The sequence below is a fragment of the Biomphalaria glabrata genome, chromosome 1 (genome assembly GCF_947242115.1).
Source record: "Biomphalaria glabrata chromosome 1, xgBioGlab47.1, whole genome shotgun sequence".
NCBI classification, from domain to species: domain Eukaryota; kingdom Metazoa; phylum Mollusca; class Gastropoda; family Planorbidae; genus Biomphalaria; species Biomphalaria glabrata.
This window is the reverse complement of record NC_074711.1, coordinates 53,486,290-53,507,959: the sequence shown is the minus strand read 5'-3', so window position 1 is coordinate 53,507,959 and position 21,670 is coordinate 53,486,290. Positions and strand designations below refer to the sequence as shown.

Here is a 21,670-nt window from a genome sequence, read left to right as displayed (position 1 = left end):
GCGGTAGAGTGAAAACGATTAATCCTCGCTCCTTTAATAATTTCTGCTAAAGATTGCATTTGGCATTAAAGAATAGGGGTGGGGCGACTCGATATAAGAATTTAATTTATAGTATAAATGAATTATATTAGTGACAGATATTTTGTTTTGTAATTTCTTAACTGTAATACAGAAAGAAAAAGTATTGGTTTGTCCGATGGGGGAATGGCGATTGCATGAATCGCCCCTCCCACCTGGTACAACCCTTTTTCATTTAAATTTTACTACAGATAAAATTTGAGATTAGAGTGTGGTACGACATAATATACAATGGGTTCACATATCAATACGAAGTTTGTATTATATAGATATTCAACTAATTTTGTTCACAAACTATGATTTCCTTAAAAATAGGACCGCCCTCCCCCCACTCAGAGGGCTAGAGTGGGGAGGGCAGTACATGCAATCGCCCCTCCCAACCTCACCGAAACGGCCAAGATACCAGAAGGCGAGCGACATAATATAAATCTATATATTAATTCAACTAATTTTGTTCACAAACTATGATTTCTCCATTAAAGTAGGACCGCCGCCCCCTCAAAAGGTTTAGGTGGGAAGGGCAGTAGAGATAAATTGGCAAACAGGGAACGACATAATACAAAGATCGGTTAAAATATCAATAACAAGTTTTAAACACATAGATTTTTAATTGATTCTGTTAGCAAGCTGTGATTTCTACAAAGAAATTGGACCGCCCCCCCCCCCACTCGAAAGTTTATGGGGGGGCGGGCGGGATTGATACCATCGCCTCCTCCCGACCCCACTAAATCGGCCAACATACTAGGGGGGGGGGCGAAATAATCTAAAAATAGGTTGAAATATAAATAATTAGTATATATTATTAAAATCATTAATGAATTCGTATACAAATTATGTGAATTCTATACTAAAATTCGTCCGAAAAGGGGGGGGGGGGCGACCGAGTGGGGGGGGGGCGATCGCCCCTACCGCCCCCCTCCTGGATCCGCCAGTGGTATGAACCCTGCCTGGTCGTGCAGTTTGCGCGCTGGACTGTCATTAGGTTTTATTGATGGTCCCTTCTCGCTCCCATCCCCCGTCGTCCTGCGGTAGGTTTAACTTGGACGTAAACTATCTTCAACTCTGAAGGAACATCCGAAACATGTCAAACAAACAAACAAACAACCCGGGACCGTCGAGTTAATCAGTTCAGTACGCTAACCGCACGACCAGGCATTGCTTTTCACTAAATAACAAACTGGTTACAAACTAATAGCTTATTGATAAAGAGTTATATTACAAATTATGGCATGGCATCTACCAAATATGTAAAATATGTCAGACGAGCGATTTTAGATAATCTTTCAGCATTGATTTGTAATTGAAAAAAAAAAGAAAAGAACAGATGTATAGTGCTTGTACTTCGATGTCTCAACAGAGCTATTGGCATTTTCATTTAAACGGAACTAGAATAAGGATTTAGATCTACATAAACTAAACTTCTGATTTAGCACTCTTAAGATCTATATCTGGTTCTGAACAAGGCAAAAAAAAGGGAGGAATGGAGAAAGACGGTCGACAAATCTTGCCTGGTGCCCCAACGGTCCAACAGACTAAGGGATAGGTAAAGGTAAAGGTAAGATCTATATCTACTAGATCTAGACCTATAATATAAATTTGGAATAATTTAGATGTAATTTAGATTAGATTTATGCAATAAAAATCCTAGATTATCTATCAATAAACTGAATGCATCATGAAATTTAAAAATAGAAGATTAGTTTAAGTATATTATAGCATTGCAATATTGATCTAGACGCTTGCAAATCAAAATTTACACTTTAAGTCTAGAAATTGAAATTCTATACCTTGATTTAGTCTATATCAGTCTAAACTAAACCTAGAAATTCTAGATTCTACAACGATTCTGTTCCTCAAGGGGCCGTTACATAAATGGCGTGTCCCGCACGGTTAGCCTGGTATAGAAAAGGAAAATGGCGGGGGTCTTAGTGTAAGCGGCCTCTTGCCGTGAGTCTGACCCACCCGCCAGACAGAACAGTGTACACTGTTCTCGTTCAGGCCGGTGAGAGGGAGCTCTTGTTCACTTTTGCTGGCCTAGAGTTCCAAGAGCAGAAGGCTCAACTCCACCTGACAGTTTCAAGAAGAAGAAAGAATTAATTCAAATGCCGTCAAAGGAAAAAAAAATTCCATTACGTCACAATGGGCTAGTAACAAAAAAAGTTACGAGAGATTTAACGAGGGTTCATAGTCATTAGTTCACTGAGTTCTAATAGAATTCATTTATATATACATGTATATATATTAGGATTAAAGCCACTTTTTTTGTGCTTTTTGTCTGTCAGTCTGTCTGTCCGTCATGTTAATATCGAAAAAAAATATAACTAAAAGCTATTGAAAATTTGATTTATCTTTAATTTTCCTTCCGAAACATCGAAATTGTTTAAAGTATCTAGAATTGTTCCGGATGTTTGTATATATAGTGAGAGAAAAGGAGAATTATAGAGAAATCTAATACCGTTAATTTTTGGAATGGTCTCGTATGAAAATTACTATCATAACCTCGTGGAGAGAGTTTAGCTAAAAAATTAAATGTAATGTACTACAGAAGAGCGATTTTACATAAATAGAGTTAGATTGTTTTTCATAAAAATCCGGAACAACCGATATTCGTAAATGAGAAGAAGATTAATGGTTTTATTTATTAGATGAGAGATTTCAAACAGTTATTTGTGTTAGTAGATTTTTCATATAAAATTCGGAACAATTTTGGAGACGATTTGTAAGAAAATTTATGTAATATAGGTTGATTTCTTTTTCAAAACCAAATCCGGAACATTCTTTACAGATAAAAAAAAAACTTCTGTTATGTTTCAGCAAGAAAATTCAATGTAACATAAGTCTAAAAAGTGTTTTTCAATAATCGTTTCTTGTAAATTACTTTCTTATTTTAAACCCCTGAAATATTGTCGATATTTTGAAAAAAAAAATCATTTGACATAAATTTGTTTTAAGATGAAAATACGGAACAATTGGATATCGATAATTAAACTATATTGACTTATTGTCCAAGAATATAAGGGTAATGTAAGTTAATGATGCTATTTCAAATAATCGTTTGACAAATTTTTTTTTATAAAACATTATCCGGAACAACTTCATAGTTTTTCATGTATGATAAGTTAGAAGAGCAAACTAACATTCGTTGGCATTGATTTGTTTTTCACAAAAACATCCGGAACAATCTATTATAGATACTTAAAACTATTGCAATGTTTTGGAAGGAACATTAAAGGTTAAATTAGATTTTCAATATCGTTTAGTGTTGTTGTTTTTAATATAAACGTGACGGACAGACCGACCAACAGACAAAACGCACAAAAATAAGCGGCTTTTATCTTGATGGGGATATTTAATAAAAAATAAATAAAATCTGATTATTTAAAAAATTTTAAGGAATTAGTTTGGCACCATATAATGCCGCGGCGCTACGCTACTGCACGAAAGTCGCTGCATAATAAGTCCATTTTAAAAATGTGCGTGATATTTACACACAAAGTGCATTATTAGCCTTTATTAACAAACATAAATCTTTTCTTTTAATTTTAGCAGCTAGTTGACCAGAAAAAACATCTCCAGCTAGTATTTATATTTGTTATAAACATTTCTTGTAAGTTTTATAAGTATATTTGACTTAGTGATACTAAAAAATACACATTATATTATCTATTTTTGTTAACATATTATAACATTGCCTCCCTTACATTTACGTAATTGTTTTAGAATTGGTGTATTTTTATGAAAAAATCGCTTGCATAATTAATTTTACAAACTAAACGGTTTGCTTTTAGAAAACCAAAAGTAGCCGTTGCACATAAACTTTTCAAGCCGCATCCCATGGTGAAATAATATTTTTCATTTTTCTTTCTAGTTTTCGAGATCTGAGTGCCTAATAGCGGCTTTTCTCCTTACGGGGGCCGCTAAAATAAATTAACCAATTAGGTAATAAGTGATAATTAATTACTTTTGTTTGATATTGAATAAAGGGAAATAAAAGTAACAGTATTGAGACAATGGCTGTACATGTGCAGTTCTTTCTATTATCTAAGCCTTTTTTTTAAACGTTTTCTTAATAGCTTATACACTGTTTATCTCCAACTTCAAATGACACATGAAGGAAACTTAATAATAATATGTATTTGAATGCTGGGCTAGAAATTTCAAACATAATTTTTAAAATCTTTATTTCAAGATACAGTTGCCTTTTAGGGCAGTTGCGTTGTTGCTTTTTGGAAATTATCAAAATTATTTTAGAAAAAATTATTCAATACTCCTGGGACCTAGCAATAAAGAAGAGAAGATAACTTCCAATATTTAGATATTCATTCTATTTGAGAATTAGTTGATACTTTTAACCGTCTCGTCCTTTTCTCTTATTGTTTACAGTGAGATAGTGGAGAGCTCGAAGCTGGGCCAAGGATTGTAATCTTTCTAGACACTTTGTTCTGAGCTTCAACTCCTCTTAACCAATAGAATGTGTGTTTTATCATAACACTTAGAACCAGAGATGAGCAGTGTTAATATTCATGTCGTTTTGGACTTGTACTTTAGAAAAGTCTCTTTGTAGGATGTGAAGAACTTATTCTGTCATGTGATACTTTTCAAGATACCTTCAGACTAGACTTGCATCTATCTGGTTCCCTTGGTATGAGTTCCTTTTCAAACTATTTCTATATCTTCGTGTCCTTATAGTTTGTTTATATTAAGTTTTTTAAATTATAAAACTGATCAAATAACTTTGATATTTTATTAACTCTGTAAGATTTGCCAATGAAAAAGACACTTCTCCATTTCTTTATGACGTTTAGACTCAGAAAAAATAATGAAAATATGCCAATTTGTCTCCCTCTGAAATATTCTCTTTACCTGGATACAATTTTACCGCGATCATAAGCTGACTTCATTAGACTTACACTTAATTATTGACTGCCTTACTACTTACTAAGGCACCAATTCTACAATTGATTATATCGGTACATATTTATAAATGCTTATAAAAATAGTGTGTCTCTTTTAAAGAAAGGTAACTCAAGATAGAAAGTAGAATGTCATGTATTGTGCTCTGCTCTTCAAGTCACGGGTAATGACGTGTCCCTGATGAATACGTCTTACTGTTGTCTAGAGAAATAGACTAAGTCTTCTTCCTGTGTAATACAAAGATGTACCTGTGTAGATCTTATGGGATGTCTGAATCACTCCAAAAACTGTCATCAATTTAGAAAGAAAGAGACGTAAGCAATAGCTTTCTAAACACTAGAGAAGTTATAATGAAAGATTAACAAATCAAAGACTTTACAGACTCCTCCTCCAAGGCTCATAATGTCTTACACAGCTCCAATACTTGGAATAACTAAGCACCTTCAATCTTCAACAAAGCTCGAGAACTGATAAACAATTGTATGTACCATTTTGTGGAAAAGAATTCCCCCATCAGTTTTAGTGGATACATGGTAATTTCTAAATGGTATATGTCTATTTATGTACTAATGACTTTGTGAGATGTGTGTGTGTGTGTGTGGGGAGCGTATGTATTATCTTATTGCCCAACAAAAGTAAGTTTAAATTGTGAAAGGAGGCTTCCCTCTTGGGCTGTTCCTTACACAAAGTAGTTCTATTTTATCCTTAGGAGCTGCAAATGACGTGGTCAAGAAGAGTGCGTCTTTCATTGGGGAAATACAATATTTTGGATAGGGGAGGGGGGCGTCCTTTAAGAAATTATTAAGGACAAAAGAGAGTAAGAATATTTTATCTTTAAGTTAGTTTAAGGGTAAGAAGTATTTCTCCAGAGAAGGTCAATTCAAGGGCGATGTAGAAAGGTAAAACCGTTGGAAACCTTTGTTGTTGTTGCAATTTTTTTACTTTACGTCGATGTCTCACTGGCGGATCCAGGGGGGGGGCGGTAGGGGCGATTCCTCCCCCACCTGGCCGACCCCCTCCTTTGCCCAAAGGGGGGGGGGCGAATTTCAGTAAAGAAATCACACAATCTGTATACGAATTTATTAGTTCTGTTAATAATATATACTAATTATTTATATTTCAACCTATTTCTAGATTATTTCGCCTCCCCCCTCCTTTAGTATGTTGGCCGATTTGGTGGGATGGGGAGTGGGCGATGTCATCAATCCCGCTCCCCCCCCCCCCCCACCATAAACTTACGAGTGGGGGGCGATCCAATTTTTGTGTAGAAGTTGTTAACAGAATCAATTAAATATCTATATAATTAAAACTTGTTGTTGATATTGTAAGTAATCTCTATATTAGGTCGTTCCCCCTGTTAGCCGATTGAGTGGGATGTGGGGGGGGGGGGGCGCGAATACATCTACTGTTCTTCACACCTAAACTCTTTTAGTTTTTTTTTAGAAATCATAGTTTAAGAACAAAATTAGTTAAATTACTATATAATTTTATATTATGTCGCTACACTTCTGGTATCTTAGCCGATTCGGTGAAGTGGGGGGGGGGGCGATTGCGTCTACTGCCCTCCCCACTCTAGCCCTCTCTGTGTGTGGGGGGGCGGTCCTATTTTATGGAGAAATCATAGTTTGTGAACAAAACTAATTAGATGAATATCTATATAATATAAGGTACATATTGATGTTTTAACCCATTTGTATATTATGTCGCACACAGACTCTGATCTCAAATTTTATCATTAGTAAATATAAAATGAAACATGGTTGTACCAGGTGGGAGGTGCAATACATGCAATCGCCTTCCGCCTAACGGAAAAACTAATACTTTTCTCTTTTTGTATTTTAGTTATGAAATTACAAAATTAAAAAAAAATTGTCACTAATATAAGTTATATATGCTATAAATTAATTTCTTATATCAAAGAATCCGTTCATGCCAAATGCAATCATTAGCAGAAATTATAAAAAGGAGCGAGGATTAACGTTTCCACTATACCGCCCTCTCCCCTTTTCCAGACGACAACAAGACCTTTTAAAACAGAATAGTCAAATATGTCGACAGAGTTTATGTAATTGCACACGAATTTATCTTAGTTATTTTAAGAAAGACTTTGTTTTGGAAAATTTAGAATTCATACGAAATTTTTCATTATAAGAGTAACAATTGAGAGGAGTTTTGAACCAAAATATTATTTTCCTAGTCACCTTTTCCCCAACCTTTACTCATACGGATATTTTTCTATTGTATAAAAAAATTGGGACTATAACACACAATATATACCTGAATCCTAAAAAATGCACAAAATTTAGAGTACAATCTAATTGGTCTTTTCAATGTCTCCTCCTACTTTCGAAATTTTTTGTTTAGAGCTTTGAATTATGGTTCTGTAACAAAACAAAGTTACAAACATGCCTATTGAACAAAATGTATCAGTTACAAATGAGCTTTTTTTTAAAAATATTATTTTTCGAATAACTTTTTTTTCGGCGGCGATCCTCAAAGTCTTAATCTAAATTTGTGGGGTATCTTATCTTTTCATGGAACTAATGGGTTGTATTTGCAATGTAGTAAGTGCCTGTAATTTCATATTAGAATATTTTTAAAGTAAAACATTATTCAAGAGGTCCTTTTTTATAGGATGAATAATGAGCTGTAGATGTCAGGAGAATGCCATCTGCAGTGAAGAATGGAAGAAAACGCTTTTGTATCGGGGCTTCGTCCCGGACCCCACTGTGGGAGCTTACAGTGCTCTCCCAGAACCCTTAGCTGTCAAGAAAAAGGCCTGAACATGGCTTTTTTTTTTTTTGCCGAAGGTTGAGAAACTTGCTTTACTTTTTAATTCTAATATATATATATATATATATATATATATATATATATATATATATATATATTTATTTATTTATTTATTTATATAGATGCTGTACGCGCGTTTATGTTTAGGGTTGGGGTTTACTGGGCGTTAGGGTTAGGGTTTGGAGAAAAATCGCCCCCCCCCCCTCGAAATTTCTGGATCCGCTAGTGTTCTGTCTCTGTCTCTCTGTCTCTTTCTCTTTCTCTCTCTGTGTCTCTGCCTCTATCTATATCTCTCTGTCTCTCTTTCTGTCTTTCTCTCTCTCTATATATATATATATGTGTATATAACTTTTCCTTTTTATTTTAACACTTTTTTAATGTTACGAGGAGCTATAATTCCCATATTTTAAAGAAAAATGTTGTAAATATGTTTTCCAGTTACTTCCCTTCATCACGCTAAATCCCACCAGATCAGATGGTTAGGGGGAACTAATCCTGCCTGACGTTTAGTCAGCCAATTGTTTCTCCATCTAAATCTGTCTCGCCCTAAAGTGCAACCAACAAAACAATGCCATTTTTAGTTTTACCCTTTCAACGTGTTTGTTTCTAAATCACATTCAATTAAATTTTGTGGATGTCCTCCTGCACTTTCTGAACATGTCCCACCGTTTGAAAGTCCAGATTTTTTCCCCTCTCAGCGTTGACCAAGATTATAGCTGCTACCTCATAATGTTTTATTCACAATGGGTCTCTGATGTTTATAAGTTTATTTTTTTTTTTCCAAAACACACACACACAGGCTTTATTCAACCATATTAGGTAACGCACAACAACACACACTTCCTATTCCGCTAAGGCAACTAACTCTTACATAACATTACATCATATATCAACAGTTCTGACTTCAATATAGGTATTGTAAAGAAGTCTGATGGTATGCACTTTTCAGGTCTAGAGTGCTATATACAGAGTACTGGGAAATCTTTTCTGCCAGTTCGTCAATTCTGGGCATAGGGTAGGCGTCTAGTAGAGTGAATCGGTTTATGGTTTGACTGTAGTCTATAACCATTCTTTTCTTATGTCTGTCATTTGTTGTGACTAGGACTTGTGCTAGCCAGGGAGACTTAGATGTTTCAATAATCTCATCCTTTATCAGTTGTTGAATTTCCTTCTCTATAAACTTTCTATTTGGAATTGAGTATCTGCGAGGCCCTGTAGCCACTGGGGTACAGTTTGGTGACAGATTACTAAATAGGCTAGGGGCCTCTAACCTCGCTGGCTGGAGAGTATTCAGGCACAACGATGGTTTCTGACCATCGAAAGGAATAAACAGATTTTGGTGCAAACTTTTAAAGTCAAGTCCAAGAATGACGTCGGAGCACAAATTGTCTAGTAGAGAGAGTTTAACTCCTTCGTATTGTTCATTTTTAAGTCGTATGTTAGCGTAGATATGTCCTTGAGTGATTCGAGATAGATGGGTGGAAGCCATAAAGATTCTGTTGTCTGAGGAACACGTCGGCCATTTGTGCTTCTTAGCAATGTGCATCGAAATATAGCTTTCACAGCTCCCAGTGTCTACTAGGGCTTTCAATTGCACATTGTTGATGAAAATGGGTATCGTAGATTTGTTTAAACTCAAAGGCTGCAAGGTAGCGATAACTGTTGAAGATTTCGATTTGCATACTCTTTGGAAATGACCCTTTGAAGCACTGATTGCATGTCGCTTCCCTTGCAGGGCATTGAGAGCGGGGATGCTTAACCCTGCCTCAAAAGTAACACTTGCTAGCTAATGCATTTTGAGGAATCGTTACATTTGGCAAGGGTGAGGCCGAAGAATTGATGGGAGTAGTTGCCGTGCAATTAGTTTCGGCTGTTACGATTCATATTGTATTGAGTGCTGATAAGCATGTTCTAGTAAGCGAGCCTCCTTGAAGGCGTCCTTTAAACTCAAAACAGTCTTTTCAAGTAAACGTTTTTTCGAATACTCTTGGACACTAGTCCATTGATAAACGAATCTGTAATAGCCTCTTCTCGGTGTTATTCAGAAGTCACCGCTTTGAAGTTGCAATCTTTAGATAGAATTCTTTATTTCTGCATGTAGGCGTCTATTGTTTGACCTTGCCCTTGTTTGCAAGTAGCTAACCTGTGCATAGCAAACACCTCATTCTTTGGTTGTATGTAGATACCGTTTAGAGTCTAGATTTCTTCATCGAATGTCTGTTTATCAATTATCATTTGATATACAGCAGGAGAGATATAGTTTATCAGTAGTTTCTTAGTAACAAGATTATCTACTGATACTACTGATACAAAGTTTTTAAAAGTTTCTTACAAGTGCTGCCAATGCTCTGCTGCTTGATCTGCTGTGGGCTCGATGTCAAACTTCTCTGGTCGAAATATCCTATTCATTTCGAAATTCTTACAACTTCACAGTTTTCACACCTTTATCAACTTATCACCGATATCAACTTATCACCTATATCAACTTATCACCTTTATCAACTTATCACCGATATCAACTTATCACCTACATCAACTCATCACCTATATCAACTCATCACCTATATCAACTCATCACCTATATCAACCAACCACCTATATCAACCAACCACCTATATCAACCAACCCCCTATATCAACCAACCCCCTATATCAACTTACCACTTATATCAGCTTACCACCTATTTAAACTTACCACCTATATCAACTTATCACCTATATCAACTTATCACCTATATCAACTTATCACCTATATCAACTTATCACCTATATCAACTTATCACCTATATCAACTTATCACCTATATCAACTTATCACCTATATCAACTTATCACCTATATCAACTTATCACCTATATCAACTTATCACCTATATCAACTTATCACCTATATCAACTTATCACCTATATCAACTTATCACCTATATCAACTTATCACCTATATCAACTTATCACCTATATCAACTTATCACCTATATCATCAAAAAAAAAAATAGAATTAAATAAAAATTCAAGCATGAAAAAGAATCATTCAGCTCTCTGTCTCAACGTATCGATCCTGAGGACAAATGGTTGGAGTGTGCAGCTGAAATAGATGGATGATATTGAGGGCTGTGTGAATAGGCTTTTTCTTTCTTCTCTAAGTGAGTTGCCCTGCTCCCCCCTGTCCCCTCCTCTCAGCCACACAATAAGTTTCATAAGCGGAGTGATTCAGAGATTAGAAGAAAGTGAAACTGAACAATATTCTGGACAACATCTGCACGAGATGGAACTATTTTGCGCATTAATCTTTGAATGCGATTTTGTTTATAGTCTACATTTCAAATGAGAGTTGAAGCAGAGTTTAATTGTCAATATCATGGAGACATGAGCTTAGTCTCAATAATGTATGTATCTATAGAGGATAATTATAAACAGCAAGCTATTTTGACTTTCTGATTTACAGAATATCGAAAGTGTTAAAAAAATATCTATTTTAGGATGTATAAGATAATTTGTGTACAAATTTTGTTTCTGTACAATAAAGTTTCTAAGCTGTTTTTCTTTCAGGCTGAAGAGTGTGAGGCTCAGAAGTCTTGATGAGTTCCTACCGGTCGTGGAACGCCAAGGTCAGCGAAGTTTAATCAATTTTATACATTGGGTGCCGTACATTGTCGTCTGGTCGGCCACGAGCGCGCCGATGTTTTAGTCCGTACGGCTCTCTCATGAATGATGTGCTGTGGTTATACGATATTGTGCGAGTCCAAGCCAGTCACTGAGAGCTGACAGAGCTTCAAGCGACTTGAGCTCTTGTAGGCGGATGAGAAGGCCAGACAGAAAAGCGACTTGAGCTCTTGTAGACGGATGAGAAGGCCAGACAGAAAAGCGACTTGAGCTCTTGTAGACGGATGAGAAGGCCAGACAGAAAAGCGACTTGAGCTCTTGTAGACGGATGAGAAGGCCAGACAGAAAAGCGACTTGAGCTCTTGTAGACGGATGAGAAGGCCAGACAGAAAAGCGACTTGAGCTCTTGTAGACGGATGAGAAGGCCAGACAGAAAAGCGACTTGAGCTCTTGTAGACGGATGAGAAGGCCAGACAGAAAAGCGACTTGAGCTCTTGTAGACGGATGAGAAGGCCAGACAGAAAAGCGACTTGAGCTCTTGTAGACGGATGAGAAGGCCAGACAGAAAAGTGACTTGAGCTCTTGTAGGCGGATGAGAAGGCCAGACAGAAAAGTGACTTGAGCTCTTGTAGGCGGATGAGAAGGCCAGACAGAAAAGTGACTTGAGCTCTTGTAGACGGATGAGAAGGCCAGACAGAAAAGTGACTTGAGCTCTTGTAGGCGGATGAGAAGGCCAGACAGAAAAGCGACTTGAGCTCTTGTAGGCGGATGAGAAGGCCAGACAGAAAAGTGACTTGAGCTCTTGTAGGCGGATGAGAAGGCCAGACAGAAAAGTGACTTGAGCTCTTGTAGGCGGATGAGAAGGCCAGACAGAAAAGCGACTTGAGCTCTTGTAGACGGATGAGAAGGCCAGACAGAAAAGCGACTTGAGCTCTTGTAGACGGATGAGAAGGCCAGACAGAAAAGCGACTTGAGCTCTTGTAGACGGATGAGAAGGCCAAAGATGCGTGGTGGCAATTTAAACGTGAGCAACAGTCCGTCCTAGCGCAGTTCTGTGTCGGCCCCTGCCAAAAGAGGTGCTACTTTGGGTGGTTCAGAGACCACTACGACACAAGGTGTCGCCACTGCATAGAGGACGATAAAATAATAGACCACATCCTTTATGGATGTCGCGTTCTGATCGTTGCTTTTTTAACCTAGATTCTGGGTATAAAAACCACATCTGAGTGGTAACAGAAAATGTCATTGTCAGGTTGAGACAACAATGGCACTTCCTGTTCGATATTGGGTCGATGATTCAACTGTCATCATTACAGTTAGAAAATAAGGACAAATAAAAAACAACTAACGAAAGCAAGAGTCACAAAGATAGACTGAAGGTTTCATTTTGGTTTAATTCGGATCATTGAAAAAAGATCATTTTTATCAAAGTACAATAATTACAAAAACACTTTTTGGTCCTCAAGACTCGTGATGACAAAATGTGCTGGTAAAGTGATCTACTTAGAACAGGGATGTATGGCAAGATCAGGCTTAGGAAAACATAGCATTTATTAAAACATTGTCGTCTAGACCTTTCACCAGAAATATATATATATATATATATAGGCCTATACAAATATACTGCGTAACCACACTTACACAAACTAATGGGTATAGTAAAAGTAACAGCACCCCTCCTTCATCCCCCCCCCCTAAAAAAAAGAGCAATAACTCCCCTGCCTAACTCAAAATATTTCTAGTAACTACCATTTAACCCAATTTCTTTTACGGTCCCCATCTTTATGTTGTTCACATTTAGTCACCTTCACATTTAGTCACCTTCACATTTAGTCACCTTCACATTTAGTCACCTTCACATATTCCTTAGTCTAATGGGGTACCATACAAGATTCGTTAACCGTCTCTCTCCTTTCCTCTCTGTCTTTTGCCTTGGATAGAACCTCTTCCAATGGCAGACTCGCCCATTCTATGTATGTTGTCTTCCCATCGCTTTCTCTGACTGTCTCTTCAATTATTAGGAAGCAAAAAAAAAACATAATAAATAATTGTGCTTTAACGCTTAAGTTAGGGTTTTAAAAAAAAGTCTAAACCGATATAGATAGATCCATTCTTCCGCCGATGTAGATAGATCCATTCTTCCGCCGATATAGATAGATCCATTCTTCCGCCGATGTAGATAGATCCATTCTTCCGCCGATATAGATAGATCCATTCTTCCGCCGATGTAGATAGATCCATTCTTCCGCCGATATAGATAGATCCATTCTTCCGCCGATGTAGAGATCCACCCTTCCACCGATATATAGAGAGAATCACAGTTTTAGCAACTCTGATATATGTCATCCATTTTCTTTTCTTGTTCGACAGATTCCACACTTGGGTGTGACTAGCGCTCCTCTTTAATTTGTGGAAAGAATGCAATAGCATTTCTTTCCAATGTTGTAATTTATATATAGGCCTATATACTAGACGGATATTACCCGCTGCCCGCGGGTCTTAACTTGCGTATTTTTGATATAGTCACTGATATAGTGCATTAGAAACAATTAAAGAAAATAATTATGTTATAAGTAAGAATGCATGAATTCATTAGTAAAAAAAATATTATGAATGGAGCTAAAAATAGCTAATTGACCTGAATTCAATTTGTTTTCGAAAATATTGGCAAAGGAATGTAGACCTATGTAAAAATGCTTTAGAAAAACAAATTTGAAGGTTAATTTTATTAAATAATGAAATCATTGGACTATATTTTGTATTTTCATGTGTCAAAGTAAAAAGCTATCTGCGCAAAGTGTAGTTTCTAAAATTAGATTTTGATCTAGATCCTTTCGATCTTTTCATGTAAATATGTTAAACATAGCCTAGATCGATGAAGTTATAAGTCATAGAGTTGAAAAACTTTTTTTTTGACGGTCGTAAGTTTGATTTAGGGCTACAATACATACACTACGGTCTTAGTTAGTACCCAAGGTACATTTCTGCCAAGTTTTATCAAGATTGGTCAAACGGTTTTGATTTCTATTCATAACATACATACATACATACATACATACATACATACATACATACATACATACATACATACATACATACATACATACATACATACATACATACATACGCCTTACTTTCTACTTTATAATATAAGATATAAATATATATATATCGATGTGCTTGTGTGTGTTTAAGAGTAATGGCACAGGTATTTCATAAAGTGTGCTATTCTCTAGATGTGTACAACAGTCAATGTCGAGATGAAAGAGGTGCCTTCATACAACATGAAAGAAATATCTTCACATATCGGCTGAATTAAAAAAAAATAAACTTTCACAGTTGTTAAATGAGATTAGGCAACATCAATGAAAATACAGTCATTGGGTGAACACAATAAACATTTGGAAAGATTAACTGAGAGTTATTTACAAGACTGGATACGTTTTGATTTGGGACTTCATTTGAATTCGATGACAATCCAGAAACAGTTTTTAAAGCATTATTTCATAATTTTCACATTTTAGGCCTTTGGGAAGCTTAAAGTACTCATTTATATCTCCTTCAAAGCAACCAAAATATTAGCAGCATTTGAATTCTGTAGACTATTTCAGTCAGATAAATAGTACAACATTCTTTTTACAATATTATTTAGAAAACAAATTTTATTTATAGATATTTATACACTGTTATCGATATTTAATATATTAATTGTTACAATGGACCATTATAAATTACAGACTACAAATGTATAAATTATTGTTATTCTTCAACATTTATAGCAATAACAATTGTCAAATGGAATCACGCTACAGACCCGTCTCCTCGCGATAACTTTCAATGTTCAATAAATAACTCTGACTGTTGCACTCGCGTTCATTTCCTGGCCTAATAATATGTGGGTGAAAGCCATTGTCCATCACCCCCGAGGTCAGCACCCTCCAAGGCTGCGTGGACGTTGAATTGAATGTTCCCGCTGATGCAGTGGGAGCAACCGTAGCCTGAAGTGGTGTCCTTTCCGTCATAACGAAATCAGAGCACGAGTTATCCTCTCCTGGGTCCTCGGTGTCGTCTGCTAGACTACCCTCGTTGTTTTCACTGTCAGGCACAAGAACAATTTGAGTGTGCTCATCCACGAGAATGGTAGAATTGTCACAATAACACTCGCAATCTGTCTCACTGCTGGATACGTTCATGGTTTTGTTGATGCTTTGTTGAGCACATTTACGAGACACTTCTGAACAAAAGAGAAAGGGAAATAATCATTTTCTGTTATTATTGCATTCAACCAGAAATAAAACACAAATATTAAAAATAAATAAATTATAAGCATCTTACTTCATACCGGCGATAGCATTAAACATAGTAGTGAATTACGACATGACATTCTGCAGTGATGTACTTAACTAGCATAGATAACCCAACCCTAGACGGCCTAGACCACCAACTCATTTATCTGTGGGTACCCGACCCTAGACGGCCCAGACCACCAACTCACTTATCTGTGGGTACCTGACCCTAGATTTATTAATGAGAACCCATTATAGCATTGGGATTCCAAAATGGTGAGCTTCATGTAGAACCGAAGCAAACAATATCACAATATTCACTTAGCATTACATATATTGGTGGCTGAGCGGCAAAGCGCTTGACTTTCGAACCGGGGGTCCCGGGTGGATCCTGGAATTCCCAATTTCGGGATCCCCCAGGTGCCCCTGAGTCCACCCAGCCCTATTGGACACCTGACATTAGTTTTGGAAAAGTAAAGGCGGCTAATCGTTGTGCTGTCCCCTCGCCAACACCCTTACATACAAAAGGATATATATATATAGGATATATATTTTTTTTACAATTTTATCATTTCTTCATTAAAATAAAAAAAAATATTGTTCTGTACAGTTGGATCTATCGCCCGACCACACTCGTTAATTTTATTTTGACTAACTATTTATTTTTAGATTAGACTGTGGTATAGCTTCAAATTCAAATATCAACAAGGAGCTTATATTATAGAAATATTCAACTAATTTTGTTCGCGAACTATGATTTCTGCATAAATGTTGAACGCCCCCCCCCCCAGTTAAAGGATTTGGTTGGGGAGGATAGTTGATGTAATCATCCCCCCAACACCAAATCGGCCAACATACCAGAAGAGGGGCGACACAATATTCAGATTAGTATAAATACCATAAGTAACTTTGATCAATAGATATGTAACTAATTCTGTTAACAAACTGTGATTTCTACAAAAAAAATGGAACTACGAATCGCAAAAAATTCAAAATCTTAGTCTTCATTGGAATTCAATCCCGAGACCTCTCGGTTCGTAACCCAAGCAGCTATACCTTCAGCCATCAAGCTCCTATTATAAAAGCTACTATAATTAAAAAATAAAAAACTTAAGACTAGAAATTAATTTCACTAGCATTCTTTTTAATATTACTTTCATTTCCAAATGTATACCTTAATATTATCCTAACCTAAATGCACTGAAGTTATTTCACATTTTTTTGTGTCTTTCCCAAGAGAATCCATCAGATCTACATCTCATTACAGTTTCTGATTTGGAAAAATCGAGACAAATATGGCAGCCCTATTTTTGTATTCTTGATTCTATTGAATGAAATATCAAGCGTAAATATATAGATATATAGATAAGAAAAAAAAAAGACGGGTGTATTTCTAACTGGAGGGTGAAAGTTTTTTTCCTATTTTTAATTAAAATTGCTATATGTCAATTTTGTTTTGTTAGTAAGGCTCAACTAAGTCGTTGTCAAGGGCGATTCAGGAGACCCGAATATTGATGCTGGAACTGTGTATGGATCGTTAGTGCTTTAGCCCTGTCGCGATTTAGCTCTACTTGGTTGCATTGGTGTTTTGTGTATATAATTCACATATATGCTACATATATCCCAGAACACCAGAATGATAATTGAAACAGCGTAGAAATGTATTAGAAATATAGAATCCTCCACAAAGATATATAGATACATCAATGAAACTGTTAAACAAAACTAAGATGTCCAAATGACTTTAAACTTTAGATTTACATAAACTATTCTTAGATGTAAAAATTTAGTAGAAAATATTAGAAAAACGGTAAAATACCCAGGTCATCCTGCCTAGTTCAAGACCAGTTCACCTGGTCACGTGACAATAAAATAAAAAAGGAAAAAATATACAGGTACTTTTTTCTCTCCCCAATAATAAAGTAAATCTAATTTGATTTGATCAAATATAGTATAACATAGATCACTGAATTCGATTCGTAACAGACATAACAATCAAAATAAGACATTCCAAAATAACTATCAGCTAGTTTAGATCAGTCGTTAAGCTACGGACCTAGACATTAATAAATCTGTGCAATTAGAAATAATTTTACAAATTGCTTTTCTTTAGATTTTTGCTTTCTCACTGCGCTAGGATCCTATCACGTGTCTGGACCAGTGGTGAAAGGGGGAGGGAAGAAGGGGGTGTCTTAGTGAATCGTTTGTTTTTGAATGCATAAACAAATGTTCACTCAGGGCTCGAATCCTCAAGGAGGACTATTTCAACTTATACCACCACATCTGTCAAGTACGATTTCTTTCCCTTGTTTAAGAGATCAAACAAAAAGATTAATTACCAATAGTCAATCAACGAATTGTTTTTTTTATTGCTTTATGTTTTGTCAGGTAGAAGATATAATTGTGCGAAATCTCTGCTTAATCCGAGATTGGTGTGGGAGAAATAACGTGGGCAAACTTTTTACCAGACAGACAGACAGACAGACAGAGTGAGTTGATATAATCTTTGTGGTAGACTAAAAACACATTTACACAAAAAGTTGTTGCGATAAATTTTACCATTGGTCCTATTGCCATGACAGCATCGTTTGCCCAGAATGGCTTTGTAGCCCGACCTATAGCTGGACAGGACCAAGCTGTACAGGAGAGGGTTCAGCAAGCCCGGAAGTGACGTCACAACGGTGGAGTACATGACGGCAGCATCGCTGACCTTGACACCGGATGTCTGAACGACGAGGATAAGCTGAAATAAAATGTATTCAACTCTGTCAGAACATGTGGATAGTACAGACTGTACCTTTTTTTTTAAAGAAAATTATTTTGAGTGTAGTTCTTGTTAATAAAGTAACAAACAAAAACTTCCTCAAATAAAAGGACAGAGGCGTAGCTAGGGTGGGGGAGAATTAGAAAATTCCCCCGGGATGGGAGGGGCCCAAATGAGTGTTTTTACATTAAATATTAAATATTACGCAAAATGCAGGGGCCCCCGAAGAGGTCAAGCTCCCGAGACCCAAATGAAGGCAAATTCCTAGCTACGTGACTGTGAAAGGAGTCAATTATGATAGTCGATCCAAGGTACTAGACAGTTGAACTAAATCTGAGTTTTAAAGATTGAGGTTTTCATTTGGACCTTAAAATAATATAACTTGTTTTCAAATACTGTATTAATATATTTTGAAAGAAAGTGCAATTATGTGAACAACACAAGTCTCAGCAAATATTCTATGTGTTTTCTTTAACACTTATATTATTTGTCCGTCATGTTATTCCACTATTTATTATTTTGTACAAATGTTTTGATATTTTATGTAAACTGGCGCATCGCTAGATGAATTATTTTGTTACATTAAGTTTTGAAGACATATTAATAACATTGAATTCAACCCTGTCCTTTTTTTTTTATTGAGTTACTAAATAGAAGCTCCTCCGAACTGCAGATGTTATGTTACTCTAGGAGACAAAAATTATAATAGATAGTGAGTATGGAGTAGCTTTGTCATTCTGAGTTTTTTTATGAGGTTTAGTTCTTGTAACTGTAATTTATGATACAGTGTTTTATGTTCTATGAGGTTTAGTTCTTGTATCTGTAAATTATGATATAGTGTTTTATGTATTATTAGGTTTATTTCTTGTATCTGTAAATTATGATACAGCAACGACTTCCTTGTCAATTGTATAAGTAGCAGAATGCCTTTTTTTCCGATTTTCCTATCCTGATGACTAGTCTTCATGAGTGTTTTGATATTCCAATTTCGGACTTTTATTTCCACCACTTATTAAATTAAGTAACTAAATATCAGGTGACCGAGCCTCGCTCGGATGAATAATTTGTCAAGAAAGGATATATACCCGAAGTCATTTTGAGAATATTTTTGTACCAGGTGGCCGAACCTCGCTCTGTTAAATAATTTCGGAAGGTTATATACCCGAAGTCATTTTGGGAATATTCTTGTAATTACGAAAATGAGCGATCGGATAAAGACTACTAATCTGAAGAGTTGTTTTAGTGTTCTGTTAGTTCTAATTGTAGGCCTAATTGTACATGTCGATTAAATTTAATGTCTTTTAAGTCCTCCTATAGTCTAGACAAACTACAGCTCACGTCCGTCTTATAGTTTTACAATCCATCTTTTGAGTAAAACTATTGTAGGCTTACTATTATTGGCTTGGAAGAAAGTCTTTGCAATGTAACTTCTCTACGTTATATGGTAAAACATGCACTTATTGACAAAGTAAAATGGCGCATTTTTTCTTATTAGACTTAAATCATGGCATTAGTTTTCTAAAGAAACGTTTCCGTGGGGCACCTCTGTTACGCCAAACAATATGCTCGTTACCCATACGGGATACGTGCCCTGCCCAGCCTGACTGTCGGACTATAGGAAGTTCATACCGGCTTTTGCCATCCATCCATCCTAGTGGTGCTATGGCCTGCTTTTACACATCCATCCATTCAGATCTCTCCTGGCCCTAACTCCAAGCTTTTTACCGAGGTTTATAGTTAAATCAAAAGAGGCTGCAGTGTACGCAAACTGGTTGAACGCTAGATGGATATCATGTTTAGTGTGAGCAAGTAAGGCGTAGAGAAGTTGTGTTATGACCATTTCCTTTGTTTTGGTACAGGAGAGGTAGACACTGAAGCATGAACACATGGTAATAATTCACCAGCAAAATAATAATAATAATAAGGCTTGTCTTAGAGTCCGAAAATTAATGAGGATTGCAGCTGTGACCTGCATATCTTGCCACATCCAGGGCAAGCATAACCTTTGTCCGCGGTGCTCGATTAAGATTTTCTTTTAGCGTCTGCGTCTGTCCTCGGCAGCAAATTTTCTTTTGGTCTCAAATGTGTATCCGCGGCCTTTGTATAGAGGGAATTCTTTAAGTCCGACAGTTACGCTGGACAGAGCAGTATCCTGTATGGAAGACGAATCTCAGACGAACGCATGCCAAAGGCAGTCTTTTTTGGTGAGCTAAAAAGTGGTCGACGTAACACCGAAACCCATAAAAGACTAGCTTATGGCGCAAACTTTACTTAGCTGACATAGAAGAGAGCACATGGTTGCATGCGGCCTCAGAACGAGACAGATGGAGGTCACCAGCAAAATAAACAACAATGTAAAAGGTATCTACACCGCTCTACGCAATTAAAGAGTAAACAACTTATTAAGCACTTAAAACACAATAACTAATCATATATCGGCACATTTAATTTCATTACTTTTCTTTCATAGTTCTATAATAAATCAATCTACAGTAAGATGGTGCGCAAATGTTTAATTAGGTCTATTGATCCTTTAAAACTCGTTCTTGTTTGCAAAGAAATATTTTAGTGTACTACGGTAAGCCTAGTGACGTAAGCAGCATTTTTCCCGTTTACGTCATGGAAAATTTTCATTCATAAAACATTGCAGCCAAAATTAATTTTTCGATAATGAGGCATTTTCAAACCGATATAACGGTCGACCTCGAGTTTTCCCGATGTGGCCAATGAGTTGAGAATTTTTTTCTCACTATTATGCACATACCTTGAAATTTTAAAGAAAATCGTTAGAGCCGTTTTCGAAATAAAATTTATATATATATATATATATACATATAAATATATATACATACATACATACATACAAGAATTGCTCGCTTAAGAGTATAGGATTTGTATTTCACTTCTTTAGAATTAGTTGAAAATAGTTGACAACAAAAAAAAAACCAAAAACAATTTCTTACTATTAAGTGACTAAATCATCCCCAATAGGAAGCGTCAGTACCATTATTTTAACAACTGGCGTACTTTTCCTTATGCTCTGGATAATATTTTTACGCAATTCATAGAAAGTTAGCAAAATATTTAATATATTGTTAAACTATTGAAGTCTATATCAATCAACTGATTCATTGTAACATTTCTTTCATCTTGGCTAGAGCTTCTTTTACATTCAACATCTGACATTACATTTTCATCTTCAGAAATCTAAATAGCCACTTATTTACTTGCCAAT

At 36.1% G+C, this 21,670-nt stretch overlaps 1 protein-coding gene and 1 long non-coding RNA gene across 2 annotated transcripts in view; both read right to left on the bottom strand.

Annotated features, from left to right (window-relative positions):
- Window positions 1-12,759: 12,759 nt before the first annotated feature.
- Window positions 12,760-13,565, bottom strand: LOC129928642 (uncharacterized). The gene is made up of 2 exons (XR_008780097.1): window positions 13,239-13,565; window positions 12,760-13,190 (listed from the first exon to the last, which is right to left on the bottom strand). It is a non-coding gene; the product is annotated as an uncharacterized LOC129928642 (long non-coding RNA).
- Window positions 13,566-13,574: 9 nt separating this feature from the next.
- LOC106075784 (uncharacterized) overlaps window positions 13,575-21,670 on the bottom strand; it is a 54,708-nt gene continuing 46,612 nt past the window's right edge. Inside the window, exons 5-6 of the mRNA XM_056043654.1 lie at window positions 18,231-18,414; window positions 13,575-15,619 (exon numbers count right to left, since the gene is read on the bottom strand). Coding sequence (XP_055899629.1) covers window positions 15,192-15,619; window positions 18,231-18,414 — 612 coding nt within the window. The 3' untranslated portion in view covers window positions 13,575-15,191. The remainder of the gene's footprint in view (window positions 15,620-18,230; window positions 18,415-21,670) is intronic.